At 34.9% G+C, this 21,819-nt stretch overlaps 1 protein-coding gene and 1 non-coding gene across 5 annotated transcripts in view; both read right to left on the bottom strand.

Moving 5' to 3' along the window:
- The window catches only part of CTNNA3 (catenin alpha 3), a 1,846,283-nt gene that overhangs the window by 667,795 nt on the left and 1,156,669 nt on the right, over positions 1-21,819 (bottom strand). For all 4 annotated transcript variants that reach the window (XM_077946706.1, XM_077946707.1, XM_028827066.2 and 1 more), the window contains one exon: positions 10,022-10,114. In XM_077946706.1, the coding sequence (XP_077802832.1) occupies positions 10,022-10,114 (93 nt within the window). The remainder of the gene's footprint in view (positions 1-10,021; positions 10,115-21,819) is intronic.
- Positions 4,035-4,136, bottom strand: LOC114670242 (small nucleolar RNA U13). Its single transcript, XR_003719723.1, has one exon. It is a non-coding gene; the product is annotated as a small nucleolar RNA U13 (small nucleolar RNA).

Below are 21,819 nucleotides of genomic sequence, written 5' to 3'. Positions count from 1 at the left end.
AGGGGGCAGTAAAGAGAAGTTGGTTAATGGGTACAAAAATACAGTTAGATAGAAAAAGTAAGTTCCGCTATTAGATAGTACAATAGGAAAATTATAATTGACGATAACTTATTATATGCTTCAAATAGCTAGAAGTGAAGAATTGTAGAGTCTCCAACACAAAAAAAGATAAATATTTGAGGTGATGGATATTCCAATTACCCTGATTTGATTATTACACATTGTTTATGTATCCAAACATCATATGTATCCCCAAAATATATATAACTATGATATACCAATTAATAAACATGCAAATGAAGAAAAAATAGCTGATAGTAAAAAGTATGGTAGGACTTTATGGTAAAAGTGTGCAAGAAGAGCTTCCCAGTGATTCTCTTTTCCACAATTAGGTTTACTTTTCAATTTAAGGGGGAAAAAATCTAGGAATGTAGCTTCTGGCCCCTGCCCTCTCCTCATTTCTCACAATGCTGCTGAAACTATTATTTTGTTAAGATGACTGCTTACTTCCTAATTTCTAAATTGTCAGTATTCATCCCTCTGGACCTCAGTGGAGTATCTGGCTTAGATGATCACCGTGCTGAAATGCTCCCATTTGCTAGGCTTCCAGCAAGCCACACTTCCCTGACTTTCCTCTTACTTTGCTCATTGTTCTTTTTGGGGTTCCTCTGCCTTTTCTTTCCCAGATGTGTTTTCTTAAGGTTATGCCTTTGATTCTTTTATTTTTATTTTGCTCTTAGCAATCTCATCCCACATTTATGGTTCTAATTATCACATCTATATGAATGGCTACCATAATCTAGTGATGACATCTCAAGTTCTTGTAGTTTTATTTTCTGTTATCTCAACATGGATCTTCTGGTAGTAACTTAAATATATTCATTTCTGTCCTAAAGTGTCCCTTTCTTCATTTTGTTTCCAATTTCTTCTAATATAACCACTGTCTTCCCAGGTACTAGACTATAAACCTCAAATTCATTCCCTTTTGCCTCCATTATCACAATCATCTAATTTGTTTTCAATTTCTGATCAATTTATATTATCCATTTGCAATTTGTCCCATCTTAAAAATTTTTATTCTTACATCTCTTATTCAGGCCCTGACTTCTGCATGTAATATTTAATTATCTTTTAGCAGGTCATGCCTCTCCCTTTTGCAATTCAGTTGACACAGAATTTTCAAATCAATCTTCCAAAAGCACAGCTGTGATGATGTCACTGTCCTACTCAAAACCTGTAGTGACTAAACCAAATCTATGAAACCGATCTTAAACCACTTCACTTGGCACTAAGGGCTACAACTTATCTTTCCACAGACCTTGCTCTCCCACTGGTTCTTAAATGGGGCAACACCACTTTACTAGGAGGCTTATGGAAATGTGTGAAGGCACTTTTGGTTACTAGAAAGACTGGACTGGGGGAGGTGCCGATTCTGAGCTTTCGGGCCTCCCCAGAAAAGGCTGAGCCCCACCACTGTGACTGTATCACACAACAAAGAATTGTTCCACCCAAAATCCAAGCAAGCCTCCTGTAAAGAAACAACATGGCTTAGACAGACTTGATTGCTTACTTTTTTCAATTTCTATTATATGTTTTTCCGTCTCTTCTGCCTAGAATGCCCTTTTCATATTTTCCCAAATGTGGAAATCTTGCTTCTCCTTTAAGGCTCATGGAAAATGACACTTTTCTGTGGGCTCTCCCTGTATCCCCTGACATGAATCCAATTCTCAGGCCATTTCCACCAATTCCTCTCAAACACCACTTCCTTTCTATCTGGATAATAAATTTCCCTTTTGATTATAAACTTAATGTCAGCAAGGCTCTATCTGTATTTTCCTCCATGACTAGAAGAACATTGTACAGGCCAGCACAGATCCTTTATGTTAATGTGCTTAATATCGCCGCACACACCATGATTATAAACGAGGCTGTAAACACTTTGGTTTGTAATTCATTCTGAGATTCTTGCCTTGGCCTGCATCTGAAACCACGCTTATTCTAGGCTACCTACTTTAAAGTCATTATCTAATTTTTTACCCCATTTCCCCACTTGAGTTTGATGGCCATGACTTCTCCTCCACAAATTCTGTTTCTTCTGCCAGGACACACCACCTCCGATTTTCCTTCTAATAAAACTTAGACCTTAAAATTCTTATTTCTCAGAACTGCTCTGTTGAGTACCCCCTAAATCCCCACTCCCTGCCCCTGGCTCACCCTAGTTTCATGGATGCTCCCAGTAGGTGGTCCGTAAGTATTTGTTGAATGAAGAGATCCTTGGAGTGAGTGGAAGAAAGCGGCTGTGTAATTGGAACAAGATACAGAGCAATGATAGGATAAAGGCACAGACATTTCCAGTCTTAGTAGCTGTGCTCACAGCTGCACCCAAGCACTGTCTCCCCACATAGATACCACACCATCACTGCAAAGAAACTGGTACTAAACTTACATCTGAAATCACCCTAGTCAGTCTTGAGGATATACCACTCAATTATTATAAACATTTAATAAACAAAATCACCTCATTTAAGTCTTTTTTACATTATGACACTACTGTTGGTTTCCAGAATTTTAAGAGCATTTGTGCCATTCCCTGAAGTGAAAAGAAATAAATTAGGCATAAATTATAAAAGGCCTGATATGGATGGCTCTTACATGATTCTTAAAGAATATGGTCATTTTACATTGAATATTTGGGTCGTATATTGTTTAGCTGCAAACAAAACATCCATCATCATCATCAACAGTAGATGAAAGGAAATATATTTGCTTCCCCAAAGCTTGATACTTAGAAAATTAAGTGCTTTCAGTTCAGAGATATGAGAGCTTCTCTATCAGAAAAACAAATAAAAATCCCATACAAATAAGTACATGGTTTTCCATTTGAAAGAAACAGTCTAATGTCCTTACTGAAGTGTGTACTAAATACATCATAACTTAATCAGAACAAGTCGCTGTTTTTGCAAAATAGTCCTGTCTATGCAGAGAGAGATAATGCCAGTCACTTCACATGACTTGTACTTCAACAGACAAAGTGTCGTACTGGGACTTTTTATCACTTTGATTAGAAATTGAGAGTTTCTACACTCCCAGAAAGCGAAGAAGGAAGGGGAATAGTAATGCCTTCCAGCATTTACCTGCCAATGAATATAATCCTAAAAAGGTCATTGAGGTATACTCATTCACTCAGCAAAAATGTACTGAGTACATACTATGTGTCAAGCATTATTCTTAGGATATATCAGCAGAACAAAAATTCCTATCCTCATGGAGTTTATAGCTTTCCATGTTAAAATATGAATACAAGTGACCTCCAGTGCATGCCCTAACCCAAATACTTTGTTCTTTTTATATTTCACATGCTTCTCTAGGGCAATCTTGTCTTTCTTCCCTACTTATCAACACACCCAATATATATCTCTTTTAGAAATTATAGATTTTCAGTAACAACTTATAAAAATATTATCTCTTTGTAGCCAACCACATCACTGAAAATAAATTAGGTACCTCTGGAAGCTGTTTTAGCCCTGTCAGGTCATTGGATACTACTTGGTGAGAGCAACAGAGATATAACAAAGCAGTACTAGATACTGACTCAAACTAGACAGTGATTGGAAAACTTGATTTATTTTAGAACTACATTTCTCTCTTTTGATTCTGGAAAATCTAAGTACTTAGGAGGGTCTGCCTAATTGAATGTGTGTTCACCACAGGGAAAATACCCTAGGTTTTCATCATGATTTTTGTTAATTAGTGAATCTTATTTATGGAAAGAACACTTAAGATGATCTAATTCTTCTGCCTCTCAATAATGAAATTCTCTCTCCAATACTTTTGTCAAGGTACACCCTATTTTGCCTCAGTAATGAGGTGACAGCTCACTATGGCTTAAAACAACTTACTCTTTTTCTGCCTATCCTTTAAACTATGGGCCCAGGACTCAGCATGAAATTCTTGATGAAGACATTCGTGTGCCAAGTATACTGAAAATTTCCTTCTATTTCACAAGCTAAGTATCATAATCATTTTATTTTTCATGTCATACGAAAAATGTGCTGGTGTCATAACAAGGTTTGAGGGAGGCACATATCACACATGAGCATGCAAATCCAATGATCACACTTACACTACACAAAGATCAATTATTTCAAAGGTATAAGTCAGTCCCCATATCATGCTACTGACTTATACCATTATATCACCTAAATTAGTACTTTTAACTTTCTGGACTTTTCAGGCCACAAATATTTTTCAAAGAAGAAGGAGACACAGGAAAGAGAAGGAACTGACATAGGGTAAGTATATTTTTATTTTTTTATTAGTAAAGTAAAAAAATATTTTTATTGATAAATTATTTTTTGCAAAAAATAAAAATGTAAAAAAGACTATTATCTACTTTGTTATTTCAGAAATCAAATATTTCTGATAAAGTAGTAAATATAAAACCTCAGAATGAAAAGTTGATTAAATTTCACTATATGAAAAAAAGCTAACTACACTGAGCTACTTTTGCTATAGACCATGAAAATGCTTTCATAGACCCAGGTTTGAAATTTGCTGAACCAGATAGCAAATGTCCCTCTCAAGTTCTGGTACCCCATGTGCATTTGATGTGCAATAGTTTCACTATACGCTCGTGCAATAGATTGTATTTAAGCTTTAGCTCTGACTTTGTATTTGCCCTTATTTAATTTCAGCTTATGAGTTTTCAAACATTAGACCATTCTGTCTACCTTTTTTCAGTTTTGTGCCTTATGCAAATATAAAATGTTTATTTTTTTCAATATTCTTTCAAGTCACTTGTTAAAATGGAGCGAGGATTAAGCCCTGTAGATGGCTTTATCCTTCCACCAGGTTGAATATAACTGTTCACACACCTGTAGTACTCCAGCAAGGCTGTTATCCAGATCACAGTTCTCTCTTTCATAAAATAGACAGATCCATTAGAGGATCTCAGGATTGGGTTTCAAAAGGCTTCTAGACCCGCTTTTCACCCAAGGTCTGTTTGTGCCCCCCATTAAAATACCTTGGTCAACTAGTTACTCTCCTTGTGTTAAATGTCTGTAGTGTTGAGAAACGCCAAATCCTGTGTTCTCAATGAAGTTCAATTCCTGTCAGGATAGCTCTGCTAAAAACACTCATCTCTATCTTGAGATAAAATTTGCATTCTTCTAACATCTGCTCACAGGTTGTATTCTGTCCCTCGAGGCCCTTCAGAACAAGTTGTTCACATCATAGTCCTTTAAAGACATAATGAGAGTGATTGTGTTTCTCTAGGTCTTTTCCTGGCTAAAAATTCCCTATTGCTTTTCTGAGGTGTACATATGACATAGTTTCAACTCATGTCACTATTTCAAATATCTCGGCTAAGTATGCTCCAAGTAATAAATCTTTTTTGAAGAGTGATACCTATAACCGGGCAAAGCTTCACAGTTGAGGTCCTTTGTGCACAGTAAGAACCAGAACAACTCAATTCACTGAAACTTAGGTGAATTCAGTTGTACTTAACAAATAGAAATTCAGGGCCACCCTATGAGCTCCTTGTGACCCAGAACTTACCTGACTCACTCTAAAATCAATCTAGCCTATGAATTCAGATCTCATACTTGGACAATATCTATACATAAAATAGCCACTGTAAAGGTTTTTGCTTTTCTTTCTTTCTGTCAGTTACAGCTCAAAGTAATTATACTGTCTTTTTTTCATCTTATTAAAAATAAGACACATCATATTAAGAAAAATATCAAGAAGTTGTTGCCAAAATCCTCCCTGCCCTTTATGAACATAGAATGATTTATCATTCTAGTAACCTTCTCTCTCATGTATATACTGAACAAATATTTATTGAACATCCAATATATATTTTATTTCTCCTAGGTACAGGGGATATTAATAGTGAATAAGGAAGATCAAATCATTGACTTCATGAACTTTCTTCGTGAGTATGTAATATATATAATAAAGGTAACAAATTAATATAAAATATAACTTCAGGTTGTGATATAGACTCTAAAATAAGCAAGTATGGTAACATAATAAGTCATAGCTGGAGGAGTGATTTAGGGAGAAGGGAGATTGATCTCTGAGAAGATGATATTTAAGCTAAGTCCTCGTAAATTGAACATAAAAGAAATTGTCCATATGGCCATATGGGAAAAGAACACTGGGGAATTACAAAGTGCAAACTCCCTACTAGGTGGAAAGGGGGTTACTGTGTTCTAGAATCACAAAAGGAACTATGTAGAGATCTAGTGGGTGAAAAAATAATAATATGGAGTGGGGTTGGAAGTTAGGCAGTAGGAAAAGCATATAGGTCTGATTAAGCTATAAAAATAGTCTGCATTTTAAAAAGCTAAGGAAAGTGATTTTTCTGATAAACACCTTTAAAACTTTATCTTTTACAGAGATATGAATGTAGGCATGGAAACCATACAGAATGACATTTCTGTAGTCTAAGATAGAAATGATGTTGGCATAGGCTAAGATGTTGACAAACAAGATGGAGAGAAGTATATAGATTCAAGATAGATTTTTTTTTTTTTTTTTTTTTTTTTTTTGCGAAATGATAGGACTTGTTAATGGATTAGGTAGGAAAAACAGCCATTAGATATCATTCCAACATCAACTTCACCAAAGCAGGCATTTTTTATCATTTGTTTTCTTTACTATTTTCTCTCCAGATGCATTAACAGTGCCCACCACACAGTAAATGTTCAATAAATAATGAATGAATGAGTAAAGAAAACCTCCCAGGTTTTTAATCAGAGCTATGAGGTGAATGGCTGTGTCATTAACTAAAACTAGGAACTGAAAGAGAAGTGGAATAAGATGAAGATGGAGAAATTAAAAGTTTCATTTAGGCTATTTTAAGTTTTAGATGTTTTCTAGATATCAAAGTAAAGATAACAAAGGAAAAATTAGGCATATGTGAGTCTGGTTTTTCAGGGGAGATATTTGGTCTGGAGAGAACAAATTGGAAATCAAAAGCAGTAGAAGATATTCAGAACCACGATGTTTACTAAAATAAATAATTAAAAAACAATATCTCTGAAGGACAACTTTTTAAAAAGATCTGATTATGGAGATACAGTAGTCCTCCATTCTCTGCAGAGCATATGTTCCAAGACCATTCAACAGATGATTAAAACCTCAGATGGTACCAAACCCAGTTATCATCAATGAGAACACATTTTCCGTTCATGTCTTCTGCCCAAAAACTTAATGCCTTTTCCATCTTATCATTCACTGTGGCCATAACTTTTGCAATTTGAGGTGCGACAGCAAAATGAGCATTAATTTCTTTTTACTTCTTCACAATTTCAGAGAGGATCCGTTCTTACCATGGATTTTAGCAACCACAGCATATGATTTTTTTTTTTTTCATATCTGAATTGCCAGAGTCACTACTCTTGTATTTTGGCACCATTATTAAGTAAAATACAGGTTACTTGAACATGAGTACTACGACAGTTGATTGGATAACCACGATGGCCGGTAAATGAGTAACAGGAAGGTGGTATTCACAGCATGAATATGCTAGATAAAGGGATGATTCATGTCCTGGGTGGGACAGAGAGAGATGAAGAAAGGTTTGATCTCAATATGGGGAATTACATGCAATTTAAAACTTCTTATTTTGGGAATTTTTCATTTAATAGTTTTGGTCTACAGTTCACTGAGGGTAACAGAAACCATCAAAAGCAAAACAGCAGGCAAGGAGGATTACTGTAGATGTAACATGTTTATTAATGGAAAGATTCAATATCTGAAAGGGGTCATTCTCTAAAATAAGCTATAATTCAAAAAATTTTAACGTTTTAAATCTAACTTCTAATGTTTTTTCATGATACTTGATAAGTTAATCCCAAAAGTTATATAAAAATTAAGAATGACAGCTATAATTTAAAGAAAAAAAAAAAACAGGATGAGCCAGCTTGCCTAGAAGATATCAGGATTTAATGTAAAACCATGCTTAAAACATTATGCTACTGTTACAGGGATAGAGAAATAGACCAATGGAACAGAATAGAAAGTCCAGAAACTTGTGTACCTTGAAATGTTTCACTTTGTCTATCAACCTATCTTTACATGTGGAACAAACTAAAAATAATTATACATTGTTATATATGTATTATATATATATTTAATGCATTGTATAAACTTGTATATGTGTATGTGTATTTATGTTTATAAGTATATATGAACATGTATACAAATATATATTAGATAATGGAAATATTTGTAAGTCTTCATGGGATATGTGTGAAACAATGGTAGAATTTCACAGTAATTGAGAAAAGATCAACTATTTAATATATGATGGTGGCCCAAATGTCAACACTACAAAATGAAACGATCTCTACCTCATGTTAGACATAAAAATATATTTCAGAAGGAATAAATATCTGTATGTTGAATAATAATACTTTACTCTTTTAACAACATAATGTGGGAAATACGTGACATATTTGTTGGTAGAATGTCTTAACAAGGCACAAAACCACAAACCAGGGCACACAGTAGGTGCTCCATAACTACATATTAAAATAACTAAAAGATAAATCATATGTTTATGTTAAAGTTCTTAAAGTCTGCGACTGAAAAATTATTTTTAAAGTTTTTCAAAAGACATGGGCAACAGAGATATTTTTAACAAACCTAAGCAAATTAATTACAAAAAAGACAACCTAACTAAAATTGGAAAATTCGTAAAGGATGTAAGCAAGTCACCGAATTAGAAAGTCAAATAGTCAATAAATATTTGCGAAAAGAATGTTCTTACTAGGAATCAGAAAATTACACATTAAAACCAATGAGAGATACTTAATACTTTCAGATTGAAAAGGCATTTTAAAAAGTGATAACCCTGAGCGTTATCCACAATGTGCAGAGATGAGAACACTTACAGAGTGTTGATGGGAGTATATTTCATTTAACTACCTTAGAGACCTCGTTGGAGTATTCTGTTCCCTCTGGAGTTTCATAGAAAATTGACATCAGTTGGGAGATCTCAGCTGCAGGTCCTCTAGCCTCCACTTTTCCAGCTTGTTCTTACTTGTTAATCAACATTAAGTCCAAAGACGCAGTTTCTTTCACAGTTTCCTCAATATTCTTAGAGATGAAATTGTCAGCAAGGCAAATCAAGAATTTAACACATGCTCTACGTTTTGTAGAATGAGAATCTCAGGAGACATCCAGAGAATTAAAGTCCCTAATCTTTGTTATATTTCTCATCCTTATAACATCTGTGGTCTTCATTAGGAAGTATCCATATTATTTCCTGCTTCTTCTCAGACAAGAGTGTTTAAATTGCCCTATGTGTATGTTGATTCATGGCTTCAAAACTATTTGTCATGTAGAAATAATTCCCTAAAAGTGTGTCACTCTTCAGATTTTAAGAAACATCTGAATTACTGACAAGAAAATATTTCTTAACTTTTTTCAAACACATATCTTTTTTGATAAAAGAAAAAAAGAGTCAATCCTTTCAACCCATTTGAAATTTCAAAATAAATAATCACTAAAAACAAATCAAATCATTTGGACCAAGCACCATTGCCTCAGGAGATTCCAATATGGTCACTTAAGGAATGTCAGTGTTTTTCTCTATTTTCTTTTTAAGAATCACCTTAGGACAATTCAGTCCTCCATGCTTCAAATAAACATTTTGGCCGAGCACGGTGGCTCACGCCTGTAATCCCAGCACTTTGGGAGGCCAAAGTGGGCAGATCACTTGAGGTCAGGAGTTTGAGACCAGCCTGGCCAACTTGGTGAAACCCCATCTCTACTAAAAATACAGAAATTAGTCAGGCATGGTGGCGCATGCCTGTAATCCCAGCTACTCAGGAAGAAGAGGTTGCAGTGAGCCGACATTGCGCCACTGCATTCCAGCCTGGGCTACATAGTAAGACTTGGTCTCAGAAAAAAAGAAAAAAAAAATAGTGTATTTTCATATGCATAAAAGCATTAGGAATTAATTATATATAATTTTACAGACAAAAAGACAGTAACTTAGTTATCATACCTGTGGACACAAGGTTTCCAAATGATTGGCTGCAATTTTGACAATTTTAATTCCATCTTCATTTGTTGACATGGAACAAGCAAGATTTGCCACCTTAAATACAATCCAAAATAATGAAAATTATTTTAGATTATCAAGGAAATGCAGCAACACTTATACTGAACAAGAGCATGTACACATTCATTGAGAATCTCAATGACAAAGAACATTCTCAAAAACATCACTGATATCCATTTTATGAAAGAATTCAGATAATCTATCAAAGCAAATAACAATAGAAGGACCTAGAGAATTGTTTAAAATGAGGAGAGACTAGTGAGTGAATCTGTAAACCCTGTACAGTCTCTTGGTATCCATATCTAACCCATAATAAGAAGCTATTATGAGACTGGAAAAAAAATGTTTATGGATTGAATGCTAATAGGTTTTTGGAATCTCATATGATTGTGATTTATTTTAAATTAGTAATTGGTTTATTATTTCCCAGAGGTCTATTACTCATATTTAAGTTGCATTAAGTATGACTGTATATTTATATGTTTTGTTTGTATCAAATACACTACAAAGCTGAACAAATACAAGATAATTAACTTCTTCCTGCTCTTGATTTTCCACTACAACTTCATGGGTACTGTTTGACATTCCAGCAGTGCATTTGATTCAAGCATTAGTGACACCCAAATTTCTCTTATATTATTGCTTTTGAAATTTACATTTTCTTCCAACAAAATGAGTGCTCTTTTAATTACCATTATGTCCATGACCTAAATCCAAGGTTTATAAATACTTTCTTCCGACCATGAAAGAGCCACGATAAAGAGTGGGAGATTATTTTCCCTTCCTCTGAACCTCACTCTTGTTCAACATTATTCTTACTAACAGAGTAAGGCTTATGGACAGAGGCAATGTTTTCTCTGATCTATAAAATATATCATTATCTTTATCATTGCAAGGAGATACTTGATCTAATAATTTTTCTATCTTTTAAAATATCTCTGTCAATTGTTTTATACTTTAACACATTGCAGTTTTTCCTGCTAAGATCTAAAATACATCCAGTTGTGGAGAAACCACGCATTAGCCACATGCAGTAGAAATAAACAACATATGACTTTGGATCACTATTTTAAGAGTACCACAAAATGTTATTGAAATGGTATTTGCTTTTTTATAACATTTGCTTTTTTATATTTGCTTTTTTATAAAAATTTATTTTATTTTTGCTTTTTTATAACATTTATTTTAATATGCCACCAGTGAAATAACTCCTTGGTTTTCATTCACATATAATGAAATAACAGCCATACATTATTTAACTGTGGAAGGGCATTGTTCACTTCATTAATGTACATGGGGATGGCTTACTTGAAAAGGTCTTTTGTTGGCTTGAAGGTCACCATGCCTCAACTTTCATATCTGACACATAATTAGCACATTTGTGAGTTATTTGAAAAGGGCAACAGTTTTTGTGCCCCTTTCTACTCCCCAAACCCCAATCACTAAAAGTGAAACTTGACAGTTTAATTGCTTTAAATATGTATTATATTAATTTACACTGCATTTGCAAAAAATACTGACCTGTAAATTTGAGCACTGTTTGTTTAAAGTAAAAAAAATAAAAATAAAAATCATTGGCTCAATGTGGTCAAATTACAAGAATGATGGTTAACCCAAAGCTTAGAAATTACAGAAAACTGTCCTTTGTAGATACTCTTTTACTTTACTTACTCATATTTAATGTATCCTCATTTTCTTCTTTTTCCTTTTGAAAATATGCATTCTTCTTCCAGACATTGGCTAGCCACTAGGCTTATTAAAAGCCAATTAAGTGACTGACATAGTATGGAAATTATGTTAAACACAGTTTGTGTCCATATTAAGAGAATTAATTTTATACAACCCTCTAATGAAAATACAACACAACTGAAAGTTGTGTTTTCTACTTGAAGTTTTCTTCTCAGTCTCATCATACTAACACTCTTTTTGTCTTCATTTATTCTATGCCTGCACATACCTGAACTTCTCCTTACAAGAACTGTTTTGTCAAATAAAGTTTCTACGTAATAGAGTATATTTCAAAGTAAGTGCAGTTTTAGTGCTATTTTGTACAAACAAGGTCAAATTTTAAGATACTTAGTATCTGTGACAAAACAGACAAGTGTTAGAAATAAACGATCTTTACATTTCAAATGTGAATGATTTTGTGACGTATTTTCTAACGTGACATCCATGTGTGAATGAAAGCCAAATTTCTTCTAATGATGATTCTTCCTAAATTCTGCATGGCTCTTTAGTCAAGTATGTTCCCAAGAACAGTAGAAATGTAATTCCCTCTGGTCAAAGAATACAACCGGCAAATAAGATGTTTTGTAAAAATAGTTTTAGATATTTATCCATTTCAATAACATTTTGTGGTACTCTTAAAATAGTGATCCAAAGTCATATGTTGTTTATTTCTACTGCATGTGGCTAATGCGTGGTTTCTCCACAACTGGATGTATTTCAGATCTTAGCAGGAAAAACTGCAATGTGTTAAAGTATAAAACAATTGACAGAGATATTTTAAAAGATAGAAAAATTATTAGATCAAGTATCTCCTTGCAATGATAAAGATAATGATATATTTGATATCCTTTGTGTATCTGGGAAAAAATTGGGCAAAGCTTTGTTACTATTCATAAGATCTCTGTAGCATGTTTCTGCTCACTAAGGGAAACAAGGATATCGGGAGTTTTTGGAGACAAACAGATCTGGGTGTGAACCCAATCCCACAGTTAATAAGCTTCTGATCATGAGCAAGATATTAAATTATTTGACCTTGTTTTGTCACCTATAAAATGGTTATGATAATGACTACCTCACTGGGATGCTTTGAGAATTCAATGAGAAAATGTATGGGGAGAGTCTGATACCTGGTGGCCTTCACCATGTATGAACTGCCTTCCATTTAATCTATCTCTCAACTAATGGAAAAGAAAAAGAATAAAAGAAAAAAAAGAAATTTCACTCTCTCAGAGGTTTTGTAGAATGGAAGCCTCAGGAGCCTAAAGAAATTTAACAGTATATCTGACCCAAGAGCTACAAACTCAAATGCTTTCAAGAGCCCTGCAGGGGATACAAACATTGAGTCTCCATTGACTCAGCGGTAGGGTGGGGTGGTGGGTCCCCAAACAAAATGATTGTGTATGCCCCGCTGAAAGGCATTCGTTAAAACAAGCCAAATGAAAGGAAAAACTCAATGTCTTAGCCAAACTAACGTCTGTTGGCTTACTTTAGTTCATAAGTCACCATTTTGTGACCTCTAACCCCACTCTCTAATCCTATATTGTATAAATAAGAAAACAAAATTAAGCAGGGGGATAAAACATACTCAAATCAACCAATGGCAGGGCGACTATTAACTAGCAATATGTGTGTGTCTTTTTTGCTACCCTGAAGAAAGTCTTGAAAAGCATTCTTGCAGTGAAATGATTGACCAGACTTTTTATTGATATTGTACTACGGCCTTCACCAAGTCTACAAAAAGCAGAAGCTAAATTATCCTAAATAAACGGGACGAAAGGTAGTTAGTTAAATTTACACATTTATTGAAAAGAGAAACCTGGGACAAAATGTTCTTTCATTTGTTACAAAAGATTAAATTATATCCTTAAAATAATTACCAATATTGTAGTAATTTAAAAACAAACAAGAAGTCTTCAAACAGGGATATGCGTCTTGATATGACAGGAGAGTGAAGTTTTGTATTAGCATCCCTCTCTTGCAGCTCTTTCCTTCCCACCATTTCTTCTGTCCTCTAAAACGTATGGTATATTCTAGGCCCTTTAAACATAGCTGACCTTACTGCCCTATTTGGGCTCTAAAAAACATTGTAAATGAAAACGCCTGGCCAGACAATTCCTCACCTGAACAATAGTGTTGATATTTGTTCCCTTCTTTCTGGTTCCTAGTTCATTTTTTAATTAATTAATTTATTTAGAGATATAGTCTTGCTCCGTCACCCAGGCTGGAGTGCAGTGGCTCGATCTAGGCTCACTGCAACCTCTGCCTCCTGGGCTCAAACAATCCTCTCACCACAGCCCCTCAAGTAGCTGGGACTACAGGTGTGCGCCACCACACCTGGCTAATTTTTGTATTTTTTGTAGCGATGGGGTTCTGCCATGTTGGCTAGGCTGGTTTCCAACTCTTGCGCTCAAGCGATCCATCCGCCTCAGTCTCGCAAAGTCCTAGGATTACAGCCATGGGCCAAGGCACATGTTCCAGTTCTGTACACTAGTTAGTATGTTTCTGTCATGATTTCCATTTGCTGGACTTTGAGTCTTTCCTTTCACTCAGCAGAGAACATAGTATCCTTCACTCTCTAACCCAGGGTTTCTGGTGAGAAATTCCCTGTTGTGGAGCCTGGCGTTGTAGAATCCTGACCCCTAGGCTAGTTCCGTCCCTCACTCTCTATCAAGGTCAGGAGAATGAGCATGCTTGACATAAAAGAATGACTCACTAGTGGTAGAGCCAGGGACAGCAATAAAACAGATATTTTGAGATGGGGAATTTCCCCAATGACCCTTTACAAATATCTACTATACTATAGGTTAAGTCTGCTTTTCATCATTATTTTTTTTTCTAATCTGGTAAAGATATTCTATGTTAAATATATTGAATGTCAGCACATGGTATGTTTTAACATTCTAGTATTAAGTTTTATCTGAAATCTCAGGAGCACTGGTAGTGTTCTCAGTCATCTTAGACAACTGAAATGGAATCATTGTTAGGAATGAGTACACTATTTGGACAGCTGCTTATCACACATCATGCAGTCTGTCACCGAGAAGTTCCCACACGGGTATTTACCTGTAATGTGGTCTCTCCAGAACACGAAGCAAACCTCGATGTTTGCTGAGATTTTCATTGTCACACATTCATTGTTTATATATTGTTCACATAGTTAATTGTTATATCATGTCACCACGTGTCCTAGCTCTCAATGGGGGAGAAAGGTCACCGTCTCATTTTCATGCATTTTCCCATCTGGCAGTTGGTCATGCAACTCTTGTGTAAACACTTGCAGAGACAGAGAATTTACTGTCTTGCAGGGCAGTCTAGTCCCATTGCAGGACAGCCCAAAGTTACAAAGTTACACAAGTTATGAAGTTCTTCTTTATAAGGAGATGAAATAGTTCTCTCAACTTTCTCCTACTTGTTCTAGAATCCAGAACGGCAAATATCTTTGATAATGGAAATAAAATGGGGTCTACAGAAAATTCAAATCAATAGTCCTCAAATTGTGGGATAAGAGAGATGGTAAGAATAATAGAATCACCAGTAAATAACTATTAAAAAGAAAAGTTCAATTCCCTTCTGTCAAGATATTCTGATTTATTAAGTGTGTATATGCATGGAAGTCAGAGGTGTAAGGGATGTATACTTAGATTTTTTAAAAGTTCTCCCAGGTGATTCTGATATACCACCTCCCCCACCCCCAATACACACACACACAACAACAACAACAACAACAACAACAATACACACATGGCAACACACAGATAGATACTAGGATTTTGGTTAATTTTTATTTGTTTGAATAGACATTCTTTCCTGAAGATAAATGTGCTGAGGTGAAAGTCTAAAAAAGAATGACCTGAATATTTACGGGATAGCATAGGAAGTTAAATAGAAAGCTTCACAAATTAGAGGCAAGAAATAATGACTTTAACTTCTACTTGAGAAACAGAGAAAAAGTTAAAAACTGAAATAAGAAATTCAAGTATAGGATATTTCTGGCCTTCCATCCAAAATCCATTCCTCCTTTTGGTAATAACACCGATTTCCCTCGGAGAACAGCTCTTTCTCTAACCTAGTGGTGTAAAGTCTTGGTACGACTGTCAATCAAGGATCCTGGTCCTCCCCTAGGTTTAGCCTGGGCATATCCATCACTTACTACTGCCACCTACAGCCCTGAATCACTCTTTGTTCTGTGGAATATTAGCCTGCTTTCATTTTTATTTATGTGCATTATCTTGTGTCTTCCAATAAAGTCTTTATTTTCTTTTTTAGTAAGCCAAATGTATTTTATTTTACATACAACCAGAGAACCACGATTCTTAGTAAGTACTGAGCCAGAAACTTATACTCCAGGAATGTACTAATCTCAGATGGATACTTTCAGCAAAGTTGAAAGCTGGTAATGTATAACCATAATTATTTCTGTGAAAGGCACCTTCTCATTAAATGCCTGCCTCTGGGTTTAGTCAGCCTGCATGTCCTAGTGTCAGGGAAAAATGCAAGGAAGGAGACAGTCATTTCACTTCCTGCAAATATAGATAAGTGTCTTCCTTTGACGATCTAATTCTTCAGTGTCTATTAGAACATGTGACGTATCAGGTACAAGAGAACATCTAATTCTTGAAGAAAGTAATTTATCATTTTTGAGTTTATCTTTCAGAAAGCTGTTCATTCTGTTTGAAAACCACCCCTCACATACTCTTTGAAAATCATACCTATACTTCAAGGCCTGGATCAAATATTGTCTCTTCCACAAACTATTTTCAGATGCCCAGGATCCATATCTTCATCTTCCCGCACTCTCGTGTTATAGCAAATTCTCATTCTCCCTAAGCTCACTTATGTATCTACCAGATGGTGAGCTGCTTGAGGTTAAAGACGATGATATATTTTTTTAAAAATATTTTTCCCATCCAGTTAAATACCCTGAAAATAGTATTTCGTCTATGTAAATAAATAAAAATAATAATTTATCTCTATCTGGAACTAAATCATCAATATAAATTGCTGTCAATTGTGTCTGAAATTAACACATTTGGTGAATTCTATTTTTTAAAGTCCTGTGTACAACTTAATCTGTTCATTGGAAGCTGTGTCCTTTCTTCCACTCCTTCCTAATAAAAATGATCCTAATTATGTACCATATTAATATAAAGGTAAAAATTATTGCTTTAGGTTATGGGGAGAAATATCTGAGAAAAGGAAGTCCTTAGGTTATTAAACTTAACTGCCCTGAGTGGATTTCAGTCTGGCTATGTATATTCATTGGAAACATCAAGATTTGACAAATCTGTAGCAAAGATACAAATAAACAGAGAAAAACTTTGAATATAGGTGTGGAAATAATCTAGCTGAAACAGGTTATTTATTTTTAACTTGTATTGGCAAAGGAGACTTGGACTTCTTTCTGAATTTAGAAATGAATGGCGGTTCATAAAAGCTTGTGAAGAAGCATGAAGAAGGAAAAATGGTGTCTATGCTCCTTGAACATGGTAGCAAGTAGCAAAACTACAGTCACTAGCCAAATCACTGATAGATGGAACACTAGAAGTTCTTCAGGTTGGTGGGAGATAGCAAGAGTTGAACTGGATACTTTGAGTTTGAGTTGCCACTGAGATACATAAGAAGACATAAACTATATATAGTTAGATGTGTAGTTAAAAGGGGGTCTTCAGTAGAGTAGAGATATTAAGAAGTTACTATTTTATTCATGGTAATTAGATATTATGTGAGGAGAAAAAGTTCTTGGAGTATATAAGATATTAATATTTGTTAGGCAGAAACATGAGGTTACTCCTTCAATGAGTCTTAGAAAAAGTGGCCAGAGATAAGAAAGGTGACCCACTATACTGTGATGTCATGGAGACCAGGAGAAGAAAAGGTTTCAAGAAGATGATATCATGTATCAAATGCTGAGAGGACAAGTAAGATATCCCTGAAAATATCCAATTCAGCCACAGAGACAACCATGCTAATCATTCCTAGAGTGTTCGAGTGAAATGATGATGGTTAAAATAGCCGGGCATGGACAGAGGACTGTGTATGGGGTAAAGTAGCCCCATGAGTCTTATGACTCAAGGCAGAGAGCTACAGGTCGCTTGGATAATACTCATTCTCACATTCTCACATATATCCATTTTAAAACATTTTATCTCTCAGTAATATCCCAAATCATGTATTAGGTTGGTGCAAAAGTGATTGCAGTTTTTGTGATTACTTTTAAATGGCAGAAACCGCAATTACTTTTGCACCAACCTATACTTTTGCTGTCCTCTACCCTAGGTAAGATTTTGATCAGTTTTCTTTATTTTATTCTTGTTCCAATTTTAGCTTTTGTTGTCAACAAATATTCTTTCTCTATGATATGTTCACATTGCAGCCCACAATTTTTTTCAGATGCAAATTTGGTTTCCCCATCATCACCTTCCCATACCCACATCATACCCCCATCCCTGCTAGATCTTGCAGTGCGGCCCAAGAGTCATCATGTGTAGTTCTTGTTCTCTCTGTGCTTCAGCTGTATCAATGTACTTTTGTGCATCAATGCTTGCTTCTGCCAGAAAACATCTGTACATACTGTTCTCTGTTGGCTGGAATGCTCTCTTCCTCCCTTTTCACAGCTACTTTCAAACCACTTATACTTGCTTAACTGCTATCCATCAGATCTCTGCTCAAACGTAATTCCTTAGAAAGTTTTTCACCAACACTGTCCTCCACCTCCACACAGAATACCTGAAACCTCTGCCCACCTAAGTCAGATTTTTCCTTCAGAGCATGACTCTCAATTTGTAATTATATATTCACTTGGGGAGATTATTTGATTAGCATACATTTCCCCAGATTTATAAAAGCAGGGACCACACCTGTATTTGCTCCTCATTCAGCCCACAGTGCCTAGTACCCGACACACAGTAGATAATCAATAAATAGTTCTTCAGGGAGTGAATGAATGCATGAATGTCTGAATCAGTATGCTTGAGAATGTATCATCTTCTTGATGAACATGAGATGAAAAAAGGAAGAAAAATGGGTTTGAAGGGAGGAGACAGCAGCAGAAATTCAGGACAAGAAATAAAGGAGAATGAAATTTTTCCTTTGAAATTTATTTGCAATATTCTACAAAGGCTTAGACAACTGGACTTCAAAGAAAAGTAACATGTTTCTCTTCTAGTCTGGACATCATACTTAACAAGGCTTCAGGGGCAGCTTCTTTCAAGTTTTACCTTCACTTAAGATACCAAATTTGGAACTACTGAATAGGTCCCAATTTAGCTTTTAATTTATTTATTTTTAATCAAGTAAAGTAACTCTTCAAAGGGCCCAAGCTGGATGCCAAATGCCGGCAAGTGTGGCAGATGGAAAGAGACACAGTAACTTCCGTAAACAAATCCGGAAGCTTCATTGTCTATTTCGGAATGTAATATATGCTCTGCTTCTGATAATGGCAGAAAGAGCTGTGCTCTCCCCATGTTAGCACCCGAGTGACCTCTGGCTAACAAGTCGGCCCTTCTCTTTCTCCTAGTGAAGCAGTGCTGCTTTGCTTCCCTTGGTAGTAATAAGAAATGACTATGAATTACGGGTTCTGTAGAATATTTAACTAGTATAACTGTGCTGTAAAAGCACATAGCAAAGTGCAGGGAAACAATTTCATCAACTAACAAATATTGATTATTCACCTATTATGTGGGCTGGGAACGGTCAGGGAAATCATAGAAGTCAAAATCAATGAAAGTGAATCTCAATAAGCACAATCTATTTAAAGGGACACGTGAAAGGATCTAAGACTAAAACTCTAAGTCTCCAAATACTATAACAAGATAGAGGTAGGTGAACTTCATAGAGATGACTGTAGTAAGAGTGTTACATGGAGATAAATTATTACTTAGGAAATTCATATTCTCTTGAACTTTGCAACTCAAGCTGCTTCCCAAATTTTATGAATCCTCAATCACACAATCCGGTCTCTGATATTAGTTTTGCTTTACCTCTCTGTCTTTGGTCATCCATCTATAAGATGAGGAACAGATTGACTTCATTTCTAGACCTCTTTCCATTTCAATAATTTTGTTTTACTGCTTATATAACTGATAACAAAATTAGACAGAAATTAGACAAAGGAGCAGAGCTATCAGGCAACTTTTCTATTAATTTAAACATGAATTTGTAGATGAAATATTAGCCAATTTAATTCAACTGTGTAATAAAAACTAGTAATAAAGCAAGACAATGCCGTTTATTCCCAGAATGAACAAATGACTCATGATTGAGAGATCTAACAATGAAATTCCTTGTTTAACCAGATATCAATAGATTTTTAAAAAGCATTGATGACAGGTTTATGCCTATTCTGATTAAAGTGAAGCAAAACTACACTAAAAAACAAACTCAAAACCTTAGCAATCTATGAATAGGAAGAATAATTCTTAATCTAAAACAAAATCCAGAAATTTCCAGGAGGTGTCATGCTCAAAAGTCAAGATTAAGATAAGCATTCCCACTATTATGGAGGTTAATCAATATTTTACTCAAGGTTCTAGTAAATCTAAATGAATAAAAAAAAGCAATAGCTGCAAATATTAACAAATAATTATATTTATTCCCAGGTCTCAAAATTGTCTACCTAGGGAATGCAAGATTATCTGAAAACTGTTATTACTATTGAGTAATCAGTAACGCTTCTTCAAGCAGAATGAATGAGAGATGAATAATATATTTTTCTACATATTATAAAAGTTTTCATGACAAAATTTGTTACAGTAACTAAATATCATAAATTTCATAGTAGTATATATCTATTGAAATAAACACAATTATAGATATGTGTGCATATGTATATATGTATTAAATTTTACTTAATGATGTAAAAAAAGAATGGAATGACTAGTGAGAAATATCAGATTCCTGGATGGAAAAACTCAGTATTGTAAAATATAATGTTATCTCTCACAAAATTTGTCTATTAAATTTATAGAGCTATACTGAACTTAGGTAAATTTTAATGTGCATTTGGAAGAATATATGAAAGGGTGTCAAATAAGTTTTATAAAAAAGGGGAATGGGCCGGGTGTGGTGGCTCACGTCTGTAATCCCCGCACTTTGAGAGGCTGAGGCGGGCGAATCGCCTGAGGTCAAGAGTTTGAGACCAGCCTGACCAACATGATGCAACCCCATCTCTACTAAAAAACAGAAAAATTAGCCAGGCTTGGTGGTGCATGCCTGTAATCCCAGCTACTTGGGAGACTGAGGCAGGAGAATCACTTGAACCCAGGAGGCAGAGGTTTCAGTGAGCCGAGATCACGTCATTGCACTCCAGCCTGGGTGACAAGAATGAAACTCCATCTCAAAAAAAAAAAAAGAACGAAGAAAAGTATTATGTGCCAATAATTAAAAGCACAAAAATTTAGTGTTTTTCAGGGTAATGGGAAAAACATATTGGTGATGGCCCAATTTTCTGCTATCTACTTTCAGGAAAAAAGTACAATGTATGTAAAAAGACGAGAATATATTACTACATAAAATTTTTTAAATGTCAAAATATTGAAAATAAAGTTAAAATACAAAAGATAGGCAAAAATGTGTTTTTATATTTGATAATAAAAATATTATCCATAGGTATAAATAGCTCCTAAGTATCAACAGACTTTACATATGAAATATGACTAATAAATAAATGAAAAGATTCTCAGTCTACCTCTTGATTTATTAAGTAGGATATGCAACTAATGCAAGAAAATTACGTTTTTTTGCTTGTCAGATCAGAAATATGTAAAACGTTTGATACTATCCAATACTGCTGAGAATATGGGGACACAACTGGGAGGTAAATGGCCAACTTTTCAGAGAGCAACTTAGCTTCATCTATGAAAATTTAAAATGTTCAAAACTGTAGCAATTCAACTTAATGTAATCTGTCGTTCAGAAATACTTGCATATGTGAATAGAGTCACAGCCACGTGAAAACTTTATTTGTAAAAGCAAAAATGAATGTAAATATTTAACAGTGAAGAATAAATTACATA

The sequence above is a fragment of the Macaca mulatta genome, chromosome 9 (assembly GCF_049350105.2).
Source record: "Macaca mulatta isolate MMU2019108-1 chromosome 9, T2T-MMU8v2.0, whole genome shotgun sequence".
In the NCBI taxonomy this organism is placed as follows: domain Eukaryota; kingdom Metazoa; phylum Chordata; class Mammalia; order Primates; family Cercopithecidae; genus Macaca; species Macaca mulatta.
This window is presented reverse-complemented; position numbering and strand designations above follow the sequence as displayed.